The sequence below is a fragment of the Akebia trifoliata genome, chromosome 3 (genome assembly GCF_017979445.1).
Source record: "Akebia trifoliata isolate Shusen 1 chromosome 3, ASM1797944v1, whole genome shotgun sequence".
Lineage (NCBI taxonomy): Eukaryota > Viridiplantae > Streptophyta > Magnoliopsida > Ranunculales > Lardizabalaceae > Akebia > Akebia trifoliata.
In genome coordinates, this window is record NC_141377.1 from 50938801 (window position 1) to 50958199 (window position 19399).

The 19399-nt window shown below is 34.8% G+C and overlaps 3 protein-coding genes across 3 annotated transcripts in view; 2 read left to right on the plus strand and 1 right to left on the minus strand.

The window, feature by feature from the left end:
* Nucleotides 1-1318: 1318 nt before the first annotated feature.
* Nucleotides 1319-10247, plus strand: REP (Rab escort protein). Its single transcript, XM_086436517.1, has 9 exons — nucleotides 1319-2208; nucleotides 2980-3102; nucleotides 3500-3599; nucleotides 6002-6040; nucleotides 7112-7361; nucleotides 7438-7513; nucleotides 8207-8399; nucleotides 8991-9071; nucleotides 9873-10247. Exons 1-9 carry the CDS (start codon nucleotides 1496-1498, stop codon nucleotides 9951-9953), a joined length of 1656 nt encoding a protein of 551 aa, XP_086292643.1. The 5' UTR covers nucleotides 1319-1495; the 3' UTR covers nucleotides 9954-10247.
* A 1613-nt stretch (nucleotides 10248-11860) lies between these two features.
* Nucleotides 11861-19380, plus strand: LOC147407773 (AP-1 complex subunit sigma-1-like). The gene is made up of 7 exons (XM_086436522.1): nucleotides 11861-12274; nucleotides 16468-16554; nucleotides 18478-18569; nucleotides 18687-18795; nucleotides 18916-18951; nucleotides 19078-19164; nucleotides 19240-19380. Exons 1-7 carry the CDS (start codon nucleotides 12272-12274, stop codon nucleotides 19309-19311), a joined length of 486 nt encoding a protein of 161 aa, XP_086292648.1. The 5' UTR covers nucleotides 11861-12271; the 3' UTR covers nucleotides 19312-19380.
* The window catches only part of LOC147407774 (phototropin-2-like), a 28949-nt gene continuing 28786 nt past the window's right edge, over nucleotides 19237-19399 (minus strand). The window contains exon 24 of the mRNA XM_086436520.1: nucleotides 19237-19255. The gene's annotated coding sequence lies outside the window, so the exon portion shown is untranslated. The remainder of the gene's footprint in view (nucleotides 19256-19399) is intronic.

The following is a 19399-nucleotide window of genomic DNA, read 5'->3' on the forward strand; positions in this document are numbered from 1 at the left end:
ACACACATACACACACACAAAATTCAAGAATATTAACTAGTAGATTATCCTAATGAAGTTTATATGCTGCGAGAGATTATAACGATTAATTAAAAAAATTATATTTTCTAAGATCAGGGTGCCCCCATCTACTAGTCGCGTGCAACTACTCGGTCCATTTGTTAAAATGGGGAATAAAATTCCTCGATGAATCTTTCATCGTACTGATTATGTGCATATTATTGGATGGTGGCATCCCAATCTTAAAATAATATCATTTTTAAAAATGTTTTATAATCACTCTTAACATACAAGTTGCACTTCATTAGGATAACTTGCTTGTTAATCTTTCTGATTCTATTCCTGTTCTCTTTTTACAACAATTGCAATGTACTAATTTCCCAAAAATTTAAAAAAATACTTTGAAATTTATAAGAGCATGCATTTGGGTCTCAACCATGAATGTAATAATTAGACCATGAGGTCATGTGGGGTTGTACTCTTTATCCATTCTCCACTTTCTATCTCGTAATGAAGATGAGCATTACACGAATCGACGCCCATTAGAGCTTTTCATACATCATTTTTAGTCTCTAGACTTAAAAGGATAATTTTAGTGAGCCTTCACTTATTGATTAATAATTAATTGAGTTGAATAATTTTCTTTGATGGAAACCTATTTCTCAAGGAACTTGACAAAAAAAAAAAAAAGTCTTTTTCAATAAAAATTATAAACAACACAATAGTTTTTATAGGATGGCCGACGAAGAAGAAAAAGAAAAAAAAGGATGCACCTTTTTTATTTGGGAAATTTTATCAACACACCAAGAAACTCTAAGGACCCTCACATTTTTGGGGGCACCCCTAAAATAAAAAAATTGTTATAGGCACTCATGTCGAAAAAGCCACCCCTCTGATCCTCCAAATATTATGATGACATAGGTGGGGAGGAGGAGGTTGAGAAGAAGAAAAAAAGATAAATAAAAAAAAAAAGATTTGAGGAAAAGAAAAAAGAAAACATATACGTATAAAGAGAGATCAAGTGAGGAGAAGAGGACGACAAAAAAAAAAACTAGAGAGGAAGAGAGATATTGGTAGAGGAGGGGAAGAAAAAAAAAACACACACACACACACACACACAAATGTCAGAGATTCATGGTTGATTTCTAGTGTGTTGAATCACTAGAGAAGAAACGACGATGAAGGTGTCTTCTAAATTTGTTATTTTTGATTTTTTCCTTCATTTTAACGTGCCCTCAAAGGACCTTGTCGATATAATTTTTCTTTTTATTTTTATTTGTTGGAGTGCAATTATTCAAATTGAGTGTAAGTGTTGGACAATAGGGAGGGCATACAAAAAGTATCAATCATACAAAGGTTTGCAAGGAACGATATTTAAGTGATGGAATGCAATTGGTAAAGTTGTGGTGTGCAACTAGTAGCACCATTAAACAAAATAAATTTTTATCGCGAAACGCGATCTGAGACTGAGAATCCAGTTGTTCAATCACTCACCATGGCCGAGGACGACTCACATCCCTTCATCGATCCTTCCTTCTTCGATCTCATCGTTGTCGGCACTGGCCTACCAGAATCCATCATCGCCGCTGCAGCCTCCTCCGCCGGAAAATCCGTCCTCCATCTCGACCCCAACTCCTTCTACGGCAACCACTTCTCTTCTCTCGTTCTCGACGACTTCGTCTCCTTTCTCGATTCCCAACGGAATATTCCCTCCACGCCGGAATCTTCATCTCCATCCGATGAAGGCCATTCCGATTACATCTCCGTTGACCTAAAACCCCGATGTCTGTATTCCGACATCGAGATCTCTTCTCACGGATCGAAGTTTCTGGAATCTTCTAGAAAGTTCAGTTTGGATCTCTCTGGTCCTAGGGTTTTATTTTGCGCAGATTCTGCTGTGGATCTAATGTTGAAATCTGGAGCTAGCAATCACATTGAGTTTAAGAGCATCGATGCGAGCTTTGTCTATGGCGGAGATGGAAAGTTGTTGACCGTTCCGGATTCTCGTTCAGCGATTTTCAAAGATCGAAGTCTTGGATTGACTGAGAAGAATCAATTGATGAGGTTTTTCAAGCTTGTTCAGGAACATTTTGGTTCTGTGGAGGAAGGAAATGAGAGAGAAGAGACGAGGAGGATTTCGGATGAGGATTTGGAGAGCTCGTTCATCGATTTCTTAACGAAGCAACGGTTGCCGCCGAAGATAAAATCGTACAGATCACATCGCTCTTTTCTTTTTTGTTAGTAAGATTTCCTGGTTCTGTACTTAAGAATCTTTTTATTTACAGTGAATTTGGAACAAATTACAATAATGTTTTAAGAATCTTTTTTTTGTTAGTGTTTGAACTTCTCCTAATTATATTTTAAATAAAGTTTGAATTTTTCTAGACGATTAAACACAGATACTGATTAGTAATTAAATGTTTAGAGATGGCTCTAGTCTTTTTTGCATTTTGTGTGTTTGAAATGAAATTAAAGAGATATGGAGCTATGTTACCAGTTTTGTCGGTTTCCTTTCTTCTTTCGTGATTTGTCACTCTAGGATGAACTGGGTTCGTAGGGGTAAGCAGAGATAATTCATTTTGGTTCGCTATTTTGGTTCACTTGTGCATACATAATTCAAGCATCGAAGGTACAAGTATAACTAGAATGATAAACAAAAATATAAAGAGTTAAATATAAACAAGTAGATGTGATCATCCCAATCCTAGATATAAGCAGTCATAAAATATAAATTTATATCTAATATTGAAACAATTTGTTGATCGGGAGATAATGGTGTTCTCTGCTGAATAAACTTCAAAATTTGTTGGAATCAACTGATATATGTGCTACTACTCTATCTAGTTCTTGCATTATAGTGTTGGATGATTTTTTGTTAATGGCTTCTGCACTTTTTTCTTTATTTCAACATCTCTTTTGGATTTATCCTTTTTTTCTTTGTTGTTAGTCCTTACACTTGCTTCATTACAATCCATGCAGGATTATTCTATATGCGATATCCATGGCAGATTATGACCAAGACAGCCCGGAGCTTTGTAAGAATGTAGTCAAGACAAAGGATGGAATAGAAAGTTTAGCTCTTTATCATTCGTCGGTTGGCAGGTCAGCTGTACAATTCATTTGACTGTAGATTTATCCTATGAATGCGTAATACCATTATACTATCAATATACTGGAATTGATATGCTTTGCTCGTCAGTTATCACATAGATACTCGTTCCATACTATTTTATGAGCTCCTAACATTTAATTAACTCTTTGGTGATAGAAGTGTGAATGACATTTCTTGAAGACTCTGATGACGAAAATTTGCTTATTTTCCATGCTGGATATGGAACATGATTTTTATTTTTTTTTATTTTTGTATGGTTGCTGCTCAACTTGATTAGAACTGTGATTTAGTAAGCATGTATTAGGTTTTCAGTCTTAAGTACCAAATAGTTTTTGTAGAGATCGTAATCTGTGCTGTTCTCCACTTAGCATCCAAGGCCCTTTTCAGGTTTACAAATGCACTAGGGGCATTGATTTATCCTATTTATGGACAAGGGGAACTGCCACAAGCTTTTTGTCGCTGTGCTGCTGTGAAAGGTGCACTCTATGTAAGTAGTGATTGGACTTCAACTGCTTTTTCAATAGGAACTATTCATGTCAATCAAAATGTTTTGAAGTTACCTTTCATTCTCATGCTTAATTAGTTACTTTAGAATGAAAGAATGACATCAATGTTCTTTCCTTCCTGTTGATTGTGTCGCGATTTTTATTTGTCAAATCTTGTTCTTAAGTTAGTACATTGCCTGCATTTCATAAGAACGACAAGATAAAGAACTTTTTAGTAGTGGAAGCACAAAAGCTTACTACTAATAAAATTATAAATTTGGAAACCTATTGACCAAACAATTCTAGAATGGAATCATATAGTAATAAAACTCTAGTTTATTGTTAACCAAACTATGTGATCCACTAAGAGTTGATTGGCTGGCCCAGAAAAATAAAAATATAACACTCAAGTTGGACTTATGAACGTATTTAAAATTTATTTTAACAGTTTGAAGGGGGTTGGACAGTGGTTAAAACAAATTAGATAGCATATGTATCTTGAGCCTGAAAACCCTTGTGTAAGCTATGCCAAAAGAAACCATGTTGGACCTAATCACATGGAGCAGAGGGGTCCGATAAATGCTGAATTTCATCCTCAATTTTTCCACGTGTGGCTCCTAAGTTAGGATGAGTTGATCCTTGGTGATCCAATAGATCAAGTCCAGTCCTAGTTGTCATTGAGTGGAGGTTGAGTTGGGACGATTTGAGAAAGAGTCAAAGCTAAGTTGGGTTGTTTAGATGAGTTAAAGTTGAGTCAATGTCAATTCAAGAAAATTTAAGACTGAGTTGGAGCCGAGAGAAGCCAAATGGGAGCCTATCTTGATTCACATGGGATTTTTGACTTGCAAGGGTCAATCTTTTAAGGGAGTTTTAATAGCTTGAGAGATGCCTTAGGTAGAAGTTCCTGTAAGTATGCTTGAGGTAGTTTGTCTACAAACACCTTTTTTTTTTCCTTCTAATATAAAGCTTTTGGTAGGAACTTCTCACATCATGATGTGCAACCCTTTTCTCTATTTATAACGACTCCAACATGTGAATCCATTTCTTGTGGTGCTTCTTGTCATCACTTCTTTTCAGCCTCTACCATCTCATGATCCAAAAGTTGATTGATGAATAGAAACATTAAGTTCTTGTCAAATAACAGAAGAATTTGAGAAGAATCAAGTCAAGTCTCAATCTGAGATCTTTGCATGAATTTATAACAATAATAATAGAATAAAAAGACAAAACTGCCCTTACATAAAAATAAATAAAAAAATTATTACCAAAAAACAACTAGAACTAAAATAACAACTATACAACTAGATTATTTCCAATACTCCCTTTCAAGCTGGAGAAAATATATCAACTAAACCTAGCTTGACAATATGAGAATTACTGATAGAATGACCAACAAATTTTGTAAGCATGTCGGCAAGCTGGTCTAAAGAAGATACGAGAAGAATTGTAGAAAAGTAATTGTCAAGCCTCTTGTGAGAGTTTGGCAGGAATTTATATTAGTAAAATAGTAAAAAGACAAAAGTGCCTTTACAAATCAGAAATAAATAAAAGCTAAATAAAAAGCTATATCTAAATAATAACTAGAGTTAAAATAACTAGATTATTTTTAATACTCCCTCTCAGCTGGGGCAAATATATCAACTAAACTCAACTTGACAAGATTAGAATTAGTGATAGACGGACCAACAGACTTTGTAAGCATGTCGGCAAGCTAATCTGAAGAAGGTACGAAGACTGTCTGAAGATCACCAAATCGAATTTTCTCACTGAGAAAGTGAATATCGACCTCAATATGCTTAGTTCTTTCGTGAAGGATCGAGTCAGAAGTCAGCATAATAACAAACTTATTGTTACATAACAAAGTAGAAGAACCTAAGACAGGAAATCCCAATTCTGCCAGCAAAGAACAAAGCCAAGTTAGCTGATATGTGCCAGAAATCATAGCACAATACTCAGCTTCAACAGAAGAGTGAGAAACCTCATTCTGTTTCTTACTTTTCCATGAGATAAGGTTATCATTATAAAAAGTACAGAAACCAGAGGTAGATCTCCTACCTGTGAGAGAACCAATATAATCAGCATCTGTAAAACAAGACAAATGCGTCTAGGCAGTGGAAGAGTAGACGACTAGATTATTTCCAATACATCATGTTTTTGGGGTACTTAGGTATCTTTTTGTTTCATAATATAATATAATGTAATGTAATACATCATTTGGCTAAACTTAGGTTCACTTGTCATTCCATGTCTTTGTCAATGCTTATTTGCTAGCCTTAACTAATTTGCTAGGTCAAAATTTTATTTATTTAAAGCTATGTTTCTTGTCTTTTGTTTCATGATTTTTTATCACCATGGTTCATAAACTAAGCTACATACTTAGATAGTCAAATATTTTCTTTCACAGGTCTTACGTATGCCAGTAACAAATTTGCTCATTGACAAGGTATGCAAATGACATGCGAGATTTTATGTTATGTTTTGCTACTATAATTGCTATTTCAACCTTTTTTTTAATATACTATATTAGAAGGACATAGAAATGTGCATGGCTCAAAGTCTCGTTTCATTTCAGCTGAAACATCTCGGTTTTTCAGCATTCCAAGACAAGACAAGGTGGACTTGAAACATTCATATGTTTCAGTGGGCCGCTAGTGTTGCTTCGGATTCTCTGCTCCCACTTCTTTTACTCCAATATTCCTCTTCTTTCATCTACCTTTTTTTTGGGAAACACAAACCTATTTTGAACAAATAACTTTCCTTTGACCTCGGTCTTCTCTGGAAGACTGTTGTAACCATCCTATCTGTCATTTTTTTCCCGCAAAAATATTTATCTAAAAGTTGACTCAAGCTCATTATCATCCCTTCAAGTTGACTTAACTAAGAAGTCTTCTATTGTCCTCCAATTATCTGGACCAATTACCATCTTACCACTTATAAGTTATACCATTGGGATCTGTTTTACTGCTTATTGAAACACCCGATAATTTATATTGTTTTGGTGATCTGACTGATATATTAGCCAAACAGTGCAATTAAGTTTTGCTTGACTGTGGTGTCTATGATAAACTAAAACCTTTGTATTTTGCATCAGCCATACATTTGTCCTATCCATTGCATCAACCTGTAGGTCACAGCACTAAATCACACAAACTAGATTGTCTTTGCTGTTTGATCAAGAGTTGAAATTTGGACAATGGAAGAAATATGATTTCTAGTGGGGAAAAGTCCACTGTTTTTTTTTTTTTTTTTTTTTTAAATATGATTTTCAGGCAATGACCTTTAGAATAAGTGGCTATCAATGACGTGGACCAAAATTTATGGTATGGGATACAATAACAAAAAAAGAAAATGAAAATGAAAATGAAAAAAAGCTTTATCCATCACAGACACAATAGTTGGGAAGTGTTGATCATTAAAAAAGGGACACAATACTCGGGAAGTTGTGTTTGTTAGCTTTTACTGTCATCCTAATGGGTACTTGATAGGCAGTAATTAAATTCCATTACATGTGCAGGAAAGTGGGCACCATAAAGGTGTTAGATTGGTATCTGGTCAACAGCTATTCAGCCATCAGCTAGTTATGAGTCCATCCTTTCTAGTTCCATCGCCATCTATCTTGTGTCCAGCCTCAAATTTGCCACAAGAAAGCTATGAAGATTCCGGTCTGAGAAAGGTTGAAGGGCTTGTTGCTAGGGGAATATGCATTATTAGGGGTTCCATAAAGCCAGATTTGTCGAACCTGCTGGTGGTATTTCCTCCCAGATGTAAGATCTGTGCCCTCCTGTTTTACTGTTTTGTTGAAAACTCAAGTAAATGTTGACTGGAGTATCTTCCCCCCAGCTTTGTATTCTGAGCAGGTGATATCAGTTCGAGCTCTACAGTTAGGTAGCAATTTAGCTGTTTGTCCTCCAGGCTTGTGAGTTTACGTCCCTCTGAAGATGATTGACGTTCCTTTTTCTTTATTTAATTTTTTGGTAAATGTATTGTATTTGTTTATTATCATCAATATACCATGGTGGAATATTACTGAAATTTTATTTTTGGAATAGAAAAATGTATTCTGACTGACCCAATTTTTTGGCCATGGATTCCATACAAATGATCTATGTACATAAGGTCACATCTTGGATGGGCCATACCCCCAAAAACATACTGATCGAACAATCGTAACTGCCTGAGCTGCAGGACCTTTTTTCCTACATCATTTCACCAATTGACATCAAAGTTCTAGATCTTGGTTAGACTTTTAACGACATTACTCCCACACCTCAATACTGTGACAAGTCTAGAACATAAGACGTGTAATTCCACCTGATGTAATTTGATCAAACTACCTCTAGGGAAATCAATCAGATTTTTATCAAATGACAAGAGAAAATGATTGGATGCTTCAAAACATGTAACTCTGATTTTAGGTTATGACCCATCCAATTGAAATGTCCAGGTTGATTTATGCATTGGCCAATAGGCACAGTTTTACGTTCATCACACACAGACGTTTAATCCTTTTCGAATGACAGAAGTTTTCTTCTGAGTTTTCTTTCAATTAGGCATTGTTAGAAACTTCCAAGATCCAGGTATCTAATCGTGTACTTCTCTTGCCAATCAGATTCATTTTGTATCTTTCGGTATTGTGTGATGATGCCATTCTAGGAAAGGAGTCACTACATTCTGCCATGAATGCTCTCACACGTCCTTTTTCTGAAAGCCATGAAAATAGTGACTCAATATGTGGTGAGACTGTAGAAGAAGCCAGACCCACTTTATTGTGGAGTGCGATGTATGTTCAGGAGTTGACAGAGGTTCGTTTCTCATCCCTACTATAGTTCTTTCTTTTCTGGATGATAAACTGGGATTAAACTATCCCAAATTACTTTGGTATGCCATGTGTATGATGAAGCTATGGTTTGATTCTTATACCTACTTTCTTCCCTCAAGGGGATCTTTTCTCCCCTTTCTGGATGATGGGCTATGGTTTCACAGCTTAATGAAGTGAGCTGTGGGTCTGATCCCTACTTGTAAATAATGTACAGAGTTTCTGAACTGTCCCATTGATAGGTTCACACCCAAGAGATCTCTTAACCCAAGAGTTTACTTTGTTTAGCGAACAGTAGCCACCCTTTCATTTGCACTCTTGCACAAACAAAATATGGCCAACATTTTTGAAAAGTCTCACTATATTTGTTTAGATCAATGATCTGCAAGTGTGCAACAGAAGTGGCTCTGACTCGTTCATACTCTCGAGTATAATAGTTTAGTAGCATGCCGTTATTATGCTTCAAAATCAGAGTTTTCATTTGGTTGAAGGATCTTTCACAGTCTATCTATCATTCAAGAGCCTTGAGTGGCTTGCTTGCCGTGATATATTTTGATTGAAACTTTGATTACTGCAGGGTTCGTCAGAAACCATCAGCTTGTGCCCCATGCCAGATGGGAAACTGGACTACAGGAATATACTAGAATCAACTACAAAGGTATTTCCTACTAGAAGACACCCTGATGAATCTGAGTAGTAGTTAATGCCTGTGATAAGCTTATGGTTGTAACAAGGGCACCTTCATTGTCTTGCTGTTTCCTTTGCAATGGAGATGTTTTTATTCAAAATAAAAAGGAGTAATCATTACGTCAAGTGCATCTTATATCTTAGTTCGTTAAAATTCCACTTATAATAATTTATTTTAATGTTCATTTATGTACAGACTTCAGTCTGAGTTTAACTGATTTTCTGGGATATCTTTTTGGTCAAGCAGAGTTCTTATTTGCCTCCATAGATCCATTAAACTGAAATCACATCATTTCACAACCAAGTAGATTGTCCATACCAAATTTTTATGGTAGTTATCTTTCTATAGATATTAATTGTGCCATTTTTCATGTTTATACCGAGCATCCAAATAAATGTGATAAAGCTGTTTATTAATGTCTGATCTAGTTGATTTTCCAGATGACCTATCAAATGATGATTCTTCACTATATTTTCGACAATATGATATTATTTGTGCACTGTTTTTAGGCCATATGATAGTGTCTTATCAGCGGTCACCTTAGGTTTAGGTTTCTCTTCTATGTTTTCAATGTTCAAATTAATTTTGCTCTTTTTTTTTTTATTTCCTCTAAATAATAGTTGAGTATTTTTGAAAAAATTGTCAAATTCTTTTGTAGATGTCATGTTTCTATCCAGATTCCAAAAAATTTAATTCACATTTTAAGCATCTAATACCAATAGGTTTTTAAGGGTTCAATCTCTGACTATTATTTTGGTGTTTGTTGGACAGATGTTTCGCAAGATGTATCCCGAGGAAGAATTCTTTCCTGAGACAAAAACCTCCGAGAATGATGATAGCTCACTGGACTAGAGTCCAAAATTTCAGAAATTATAGCTTGAAACCTGTAATTTTCTGACTCCATTGAGACCAACAGGACTCGAATGATGTCATTTGACGATCTATATTTATTGAAAGAGCTCCAAGATGTTCTTTCAAATATATATTTGGGGACATTTTTTTTTGTCGTTTTGAAGCAAAAAGTTTATGCAAGTCATGTTGCCACAAAATTGGTAGATTTTGTAATTAGGTTTGGGATCTGTAGCAGAATCTTTGTTTGATTGACCACATCTCAGCTGTTGAAAGGGATGCCCAAAATTTTCTTCACGGTTATCTCCATAATTTGTACCCCAGAAAGAGAAGAGGTTCCAATGTTTATCTTCAGATTTCACGTATATCACACTTTGGTTTGACATCTAGCCTCGTCCACGGACGAGACAATCCATTAAACTTGATTTATATTGATTGATTCATATATATTAAAATTAAAATAAATATAATTTTGTAATAAAATAAGATAGATTAGGGAATGTTTAGTCATAAAATAATGTTTTTTTATATGATAAATATTTAAAATCTAAAAAAAATTACTTATTTTAATCAAATCAAAATCTAAAAAATCTCAATTAACTTGGTTGAGTTTTATTGATTTGACAAAGATTTTCAAAATATCAGGAATATTGGGAGGGAATCTCACTTATCTTGCCAGTTGATGTGAATGTTGAGACATTATATCTGTATTGTGACTTACCATACCACTGTTGACTCCTAGACTAGAAAACTTCGGGGTTTTTTTTTTTTTTTTCATAACAGGATCGCTGGCTGGTTGAGCTCTTTTTGGGAAGCTTTTCCCGGTAGTGATGGACTTAAACCATCTTCATCCTTTTCTATATATATATATATATATATATTTTTTTTTTTTTTCTCTTCGTGCAATCTCTCTCTATGTTGCAGTGAGGCAATCGCATGCTTTGGATATTCAAGAAATGGCGGTGACATCTTCAAAAGACCTATAATAAAGGCCAGCCATTATCTTTCTCGAGATATATTAAAAGTCATTTTTCATGGAATTTAAAATTCATAAAAAAATGGTAGTGGAAAATGGGAAGACTTGAAAATTCAAATTCCATTGTTTAATTGTATCTTGACAAATCGAGTGGGAAAATAATATGAGAGAGAGAGAGGTGATCAAATGTGATGGTGGGAAAAAAAATGGATGAGGACTTTGATTTGGGGATGAAAATTGGGAGTAAACTTCACTATCCTTATAGATATAGGTGAGGAAAAGAAATCCACACTTTTTGTTAAAATTTAAAAGAGGGTAAAAAATCAATTTCCACTACAAAAGTTGATCAAACACATGAAAAATATTATTTTCCACCTTATTTTTCATGTGCGATCAAACATGAGAAAAATTACAAATACACCCTATATTTAGGTTTTATTGCCAAAAACCTTCTCCTTTAGCATATGATTGCATTCTTTTTTTTTTTTTCTCAAAGGTGATTTTTGATGATAGGCGACAAAATGTTTTCTCACTTTTCCCACCTCATAACGTTATTGTTATTCTTCCCCAACAGTAGGGGTGCAATTTGGTTCAGTTTGGAGCCAAATTGGAATCGAACCAATGTAAGTTGGTTTCACTAAATAAGAATTGGAATTGAACGGAAATGCCAATGACATCGAACAAGCCAAGCTGACCAAGATCAGTTTGGTTGGGTTTGATTTTATGGATTGCCAACATCCTATAAACTTGCTTGGAAGAAACATATTTTTAATGAAAAAAAAACTATTAAATCATCAATCTATCCATACAAAAAAAGTCATTGATAATCATCAATCTATATCCTAACTCCTAAAATAATTCATAATAAGTTGATATATTTATATTTATTTATTATATAAGGGTTTGGTTCGGTTCTATACAACCCTTGAATTGAAAATCGAATTGAATCGGTCACTTCTCCATTTTCTTTACCGAGAATTGAGCCAAAAATTGTTCCACTAAATCAAATCAGCCCAAAACTATCGATTTGATTCAGTTTGATTATCGCTTTGAACTGGACCAAGTAGCACCCTACCCAACACTATAAAATTATAATACCACTCTTTTTGGCATTTTCTTACGCTTCCTACAGAATTCATTTTCTAATAACCATTTTTTTCTGAAGATTTCAGATTCTCTAGAAAATAAACTCCATCCAAATCATACATACAGATCCCTATTATAAACGGGTTGGCGCGATCTTACTATCATTTGAATCTCTCTCTCAAGTTGAAGCACGAAACACAGAATTAGGGTTTGGCCAAGTTTGGTTGTCTGTGATTAGGCTCGCATTTGATCGCCAGCCATGGTAAGCCAAACATCTGTTTCTTTGTAACAATGCGAGTCTGAATTCTGTTTTTTTTTTTTTTTTTTTAAATGTCGATTCTTGTACAAATTTATTGTTCTTCTTTCTTAGAATGATCAATTGACTCAGTTTCATATCTTTGAATCTGCTTGTTAAAACCCTAATTTCTGGATTGATCCTACTATCTTTATCATTATATTGTGATTTATCTTTCGAAAATCTTGCTTGAACTATGATTCCGTTAATGCCAGATCGGATGTAACAGTAATGAAGAATGTGAAATTTCGTTTGAATGGAATAAAAAACCTGGATTAAGTTGATTAGATTTTTTTTTAATTTTTAATTTTTAATCTATAATGTTTTGGACATATTCCACTGGATCCTAAATTGGATAAAGAAAGAAATATAAACTCTCTCCTTACTCATAAAAACGTTTTTGTGGGTAAATAAAGATGATTAGATTTGAGGGTTATTGGGTGAATCCAAGGGGATCAGTCCTTCCTTGTTAGGATTCGGACACCTAAGTAAGAAACACGACCCTAAGATCCTAACTATAATGTACGAGTTGATTCCCAGATCAGAAATTCTTAAGTTGAATGTAGTGTAGTCAGGGTCCACAAGCCAAATCGAACGCTGACTTTCTCAACCCGGGGTTACATTCCATGAAGAAGTTATATGATAGAGAGAATGGAACGCCAAATTCATACATCTATTCACTTTTTCTTTCTGCTCACTCATTGATGTAATAGAGAGAAGAGAGAGAGGGAATTGTCACACATTTATGGTAACTCACCGCTTCATCCGTGTACAAACCATTAAGCCGACCATGGGAATTTGTCCTAGGGTTATTGGGTGAATCCGAAGGGATCAGTCCTACCTTGTCAGGATCGGACCCTCCGTTACCTCAAAAAAAAAAAAAAAAGATGATTAGACATATCTAGAAAGAATAGTAGTAACATATCCAGAAAGAATGGTAATACTTCACCGTGAAGGCATGAACTTAACATTATAATTTCACTTCCACACCAATAACCAGAGTCCAGAGTTTTACAGTGAACGGAGTTAATTCTCTTTGATAGCACTGATGCTAATTCAGTTTCCTGGTAATTTAGATATTTTTTTTATCCAAGATTTCAATAAAAGTCACTTTTATTCTTTGAATTGCAATGACCGATGGGAATTCCCTCAGACTTCAGCAAGAAGTAGATGGAGGGAAAATTTAGAAATCACTACTTTTCTTCACACCAAGAGTGCTCCCATGGAATTGGTTGATGGTTATCTCAATGTACACCCAACAATTTTGTCAAACAACTGGAACTTTTAATAACATGAATGAATATATATATATATATATATATATATATATATATATATATATATTGGAACCCCTTTAATTTTAGTAAGATTTCTTCAACAATATCTGATTTGAGAGCGGACGTTTTGTGAGAGAAGGTAGAGCATCTGTGATCTAACAACCATTTGAACCAATCTACCCTGCAGTCTTTTTCAGTTCCATACCTTGTCATATCAACTAGAGATGGCACCACCAAGCTCTCTCCTTAATCATGGATTCACAACCATGTGATGGCACCCCAACATGAGTAATGAGGGTTTTCACCTTGCCTAAATGTTGGTCGTGGTCGAGAGAGTGTCATACCCCCAAATTTGAATACTCAATATCATCTAGATTTGGACACAAATTTTGAGGGATGACATTGAGAACATATTGAAGCATAAAATATCACAATAATTGCAAAATTTATGCAATTGAAATAAAAGAGCAACTAGCTAAATGTTCCCTAATAATAAGAAATAACCCAAAATCTAAACATCATAACAAATCAAGAGAATTTGTCTAATATCCTCACTACCTGTATCTCTAAAACAAAACAAACAGATAGAACTCCTGAAATAAACAAATCTACTAAGTTATTTCGCCACCTCTATTATCTCCACGTACTACACCTGAAAATATGTAAAAAACAAGGGTGAGCCAACAGCTCAACAGCTCACAAGCTACTAATGATGCAAAGCATGACAATACAAAGTCACTATACAAATTATCAATAAATGAATAACTTATGTGGGTACATTAGTTAAGTTTAATTTATCACCATTGATCTAAAACATCCTACGTGTAACTTGAATACATGACTAGATACACAAGATCATAGACCTGTACAAGATGCATGATCTTCTATAACAACTAAATGACTGATATTGTCTATGTAGAACCAATAGCCATCAATCCATAAGAAGGCATATCCACTTGGCTATTTGTTCGATGGACATACCCTAACTATACAAAGACTACGTCAACAATAGAACAAGATTCCTTTGGTTCAATTGGACGACTGAATCTGGTAATCGGTTCCAAGAACTACACCTAGATTTTGACAATGATTATCTGGATCCAATTATAACAAGCAAGTATGAATTATACCGGTGGCACTGTACGAAACGTAACCATGTCAGTTTGAACACCGTACGAAATGTAATTTGAACTGACCTTGTCCATCCAACAACCAAAGAGGGTAAAAGTATACTAACTCTAAGGTATCTTTTAATGACAACACATTATCACTAGACCAATCTAGTTTGACTAACTTAATCCCACTGGAAAGTTACCCAATGACTCACAATTATAGTTAAGACTTGGTGTACCGAATTAATCATTAGCACAGTTAACTCTACACCTACGTAGTCCACCGAGTCAACTCAACCTGAACCCTTAATCTAATCATTCCATTATTAGGATTTCATGAACCATTAAATTCCTTGCGTTTTATGTGTTTCACATAAAAGAGTTATACATTAAGATCAGCATGAAATAATACTCAAAATCATATTCTTATCATGATTCATAATCATTAGAATAAATAACAATAACGTCATAAAATCACTATTTAAAGTTCTACAACGTAAACATAATCCTGATTAGTAAAATATAATAAGGATTTATGTACATGCAAAACAATCCTTTAATCAATTGGAACCTAACATACAAAACAACCATTATACAATTGGGATCTAATGTGAAAGGCATCCCCTAATCGATTTGAATTCATAGACAAACAACCCCCTAATAGGCAAAACAGCCCCCTAATCGGTTGGATTCCAGTATGTTTTTATACAAACAATAGGACAAATCCAACCCGATAATATAAAAGGAATCAAAGGAAAACATGAAGAGTGATTTCACTTGCCTCTTTTAATATGAAAGTAAGAAATGTAAGTGAGAAGATGATTGGAATGGTATACTCTTCTTGCTCCAACTTCCAAAACCTCCTTCAAAGCTTTCTAATAGCAAACCCTAGCTTTAGGGTGGTTTCCAATCCAAAGCCATAATGCTCTAGAACAAAAAGAAAGAAAAAGAAGAGAGAAAAATAGTAAATTCCGTAACTCTCTTTCAAGGCATTTATGAAGAGTTTTTAATGTGTGAAATATCTAAAATGCCTCTGGACCCATATATATACATAAAAACTAATCGTTGGAGACTTGAATCTTTGTCTAGAGTGTTTTTTTCACTCTTTTAACCACTAAACCACATTAATGTTGATGCTAAGCTTAGCAAACCAAAATAAATAAGGCTAAAGAAATAAAATTAATTACAATTAAAATAAGATAATGATAATAATAAATTATGGGACTTTACCGAGAGCAACCAGAAATCAATGCCCAATGCCTGTTCCCTTTTTTCTTTGTTTGACATGTTGGTTTCCGACCCTTTTTTTACTAATGAATAATCCTTATTCTTTCTCTAATAGTTTTCTGGCCCAACCGACTTGCTTACAAAAAACTGGGTATTTTTTGAAGGGTACTAATTTTCCAGCTAAACAAGCAAAGCCTAAGGGACAAAAAAGAATACTCACAACGGGCTTCTCTTTTACCTGCTTGGATGTCTCTTCATAATATAGTTTTGTAGCTTAGCGAACACCTCCTTAAGCTGCATGTGATCTAGTGTTTCTTGCATGCAACATGTAACCTTGTATTTGGATTGTTACTTTAAATAGAACCATTTAAGAACAATCTAGATGAAGGAAGCAGATATGGCTCTTAAAACTTGGTTTCTTTGGATAACAAGGCCTTCTTTTACTTTTACCTAATTGAATTGTTTTCTTTACTGACCTTTTATGTGTATACAACGTTGATGTTTTTTGTCACTTTAATGGTTTCTGCTTCTGAACTTCGTCCAGATTCATTTTGTGCTGCTTATTAATCAGCAAGGAAAAGTGAGGTTGACAAAATGGTATTCTCCTTATTCTCAGAAGGAAAGAACCAAGGTAAATTAACTATCGTGCTTCTCATTGCCTGCAAATTATATTCAAAGTTGTCATCTTGATTCTTGACTATGTTGTTTCTTGGATGGAAAGTACACTAAAATATCTAAATGACACTTTTTTTTTACACCAAAATGCTTTGTTTTGCTAACGCTGATGGAAGTGGAGGGCTTTCAAATCACTCCTCTCTTGTTCCTTTTTCTTCCTTCAGATTTTTTCCTCTAACAATGCTTTAGTTAGACACAAAGTTTGAGAAGCATATTATAGTTGCTAATAGATAAGATTGTTGGTCTTTTTTTTAACTGATATTCTTCAATCATTCATCCTTGTATTTTGGCCTTTTTCATGCCATCGGATTTATAGTTTTGACCCTTGTGGTTATGACCTGATCGAAATGTGGGCTGGGCATTATTGCTCATGGAGGTCATCATGTATACCTTATCCCAAACATTCGGGTAGGCAACTGAAATTCTATTGTCCCCTTCATGGATTTTCTTTCTATTCTATTCAGCTGCAATTGGGTCTTCCCCAATGATAGGGCGGATGTCTTCTTCTCCTGGATCAGTGGCCTCCTGGGAAGCAAGTATAAATCTTTTGGAAGATGGACTTAACTCTGACATAGGTTTGATTCGGGTATAGATTTGGAAAAGAGCCAAATGGATTTAATAGATAGGGGGATTTACATGTGTTGATGAGAGAACTTAGGCTGTGGTTTAAGGTAATTGGGGTAGAATATGTTGATATGAGGTGGATGGGGTGGTTATAGGGTTTAGTTAGGGTGTTTATGGTGTGGGAAGCTTTGGATGGGTTTGGGGATTTTTTATGATATCTTGGAATCACACCGAGAAAGATGATTTCACACCACTCTCTTCAAATCACACCAAAGAGGAGAAGGGCACCAATCACTGGAAATCTCAAAAAGAAACCGTAAATTCTTATTCGTTATCTAATCAAATAACTAAAATAAAGATTTATATAGTGTTCTCTAACCCTAGGACTAACTAAACCATCAAATCAAATATGTGGCTAAGATTAAAAGATAAAACAATGAAATAACTAATAGGTGCTAAATAACCAAAACAAATAGAAAAGACACTTATATCCCTAAACTTCATCCAGCTCATTGTTGACCTACAATACCCACTAAATAACTGCCCAATGGGTCTTCTATACACCCTAAAAGCGGCCCAATTGCATATACCTAATGTGGGGTGCTCCTGGTGCTAAGTAAATGGGGTCTTCGGCATCGAAAACTCAATATTTTGAAGTTGAAACTCGGATGTCCTCATCACAATGATTTAAGTATATATATATATTTAATACTTGCTTTGCATCCTCGAGGAAAGCCTCTTACCTCAGTGTGTTATTTTTCTAAAATATCCCTGTTACTTAACAATACAGTAATTTTGAAGTCTTCAACAAAGACATGCATTTCTGGTTCCTTTATAATTTGAAGGAATCTTCTGATAAGCAAGCCAGCTAATGATTACTAATTAGAAGGTGCAGGTCATGGTATCATCACTCGCAGACTTTAACCAACTTAGCAAATTGACACCTTCTAATTTGAAGGGATTTCAAGAACACTTAGAATGCATGGCAAAAAATGGTAACAGACAAGCATGATTTTTTTTCCTCCCTATCTGGGTGTTTGGGAGTGGGTATCTTTAGATAACATTTCGAGATTGTGCTTTTTTCTATTTTTGGGTGGTTGTGATTTGGGAGACTTTAGTGCAGAGATTGCAACTCAATCTTCTGCTGAAAATGGGTTTTTTTCTCATTATCAATCCTAGCTTAACTTCAGGTAACATTTGGCGCACATTGGTTGAGTGTGCACCTTTTGGTACCCACAATTACTAATGAGCATGAAATTTTCTGAGTGTTTGTTGCAGCCTTGGAAGTCTAACTGGAATGGTGGAAGCTTTGCAGGTAATACGAGAGCTCAGTGGAGTGATCCTCTCAAGAGGCCATAAGCTCTGTAATTTTGTGGAGTGGAGAGGATATAAAGTTGTATATAAAAGGTAATGCATGAATTTCATCCATTGATTGTTGCTTGGTCTCTTAAATAATCAAACCTGTCATTTGATTTTTGTAGAGGTGTCATTAAAGGACTTAATTCTATTAAATATCCTATGCAGATATGTTAACATCTATTTCTGCATGTGCATCGACCAGGGCGACAACGAACTTGAGATCCTTGAAATAATTCTCTATTTCCTACAGATATTGAACCGATATTTTGGCAGTGTGAGTTTACATAACAATTATCCATATCTTGAATAATAAGTGTCCATATAGAATTATTCTTTTACTTGATCATGGTGAATAGATGTTTATTGTGTTTTTTTTTTTTTGGGACCCTAATAGGTCTGTGAGATGGACTTGATTTTCAATTTCCACAAGGTATGTTTATTGAACAGGTTTTTTTTTTTTTTTTTTGGTCAGAAAAAATCATCGCCCATGGAACTTATTTGTATGACATGGGGATGAGAAATTTTTTTCTTAATCAATTGACTGTTAACTTGGTAGGCCTACTATATATTGGATGAGATCTTGATTGCTGGAGAACTTCAAGAGTCGAGTAAGAGAACAGTTGCACGGCTTATAGCTAGACAGGTATGGTTCACGCCCGCCCATTGTGAAGCTTTGAGTTCACAAAATCTGTCCATTTATGTGAAGTTGATTTTGTAGGATTCTTTGGTGGAAACTGCAAAAGAGCAGGACAGCATCATAGGCAATATGATTGCGCAGGTCACTAAATAGGGTATATTTCGTGGTCATGGTTAACATGAGTTTTTTTTTTCCCATATCAACAGTACTAATTGTTAGCTCTCCTTGATTAATGAAGTGA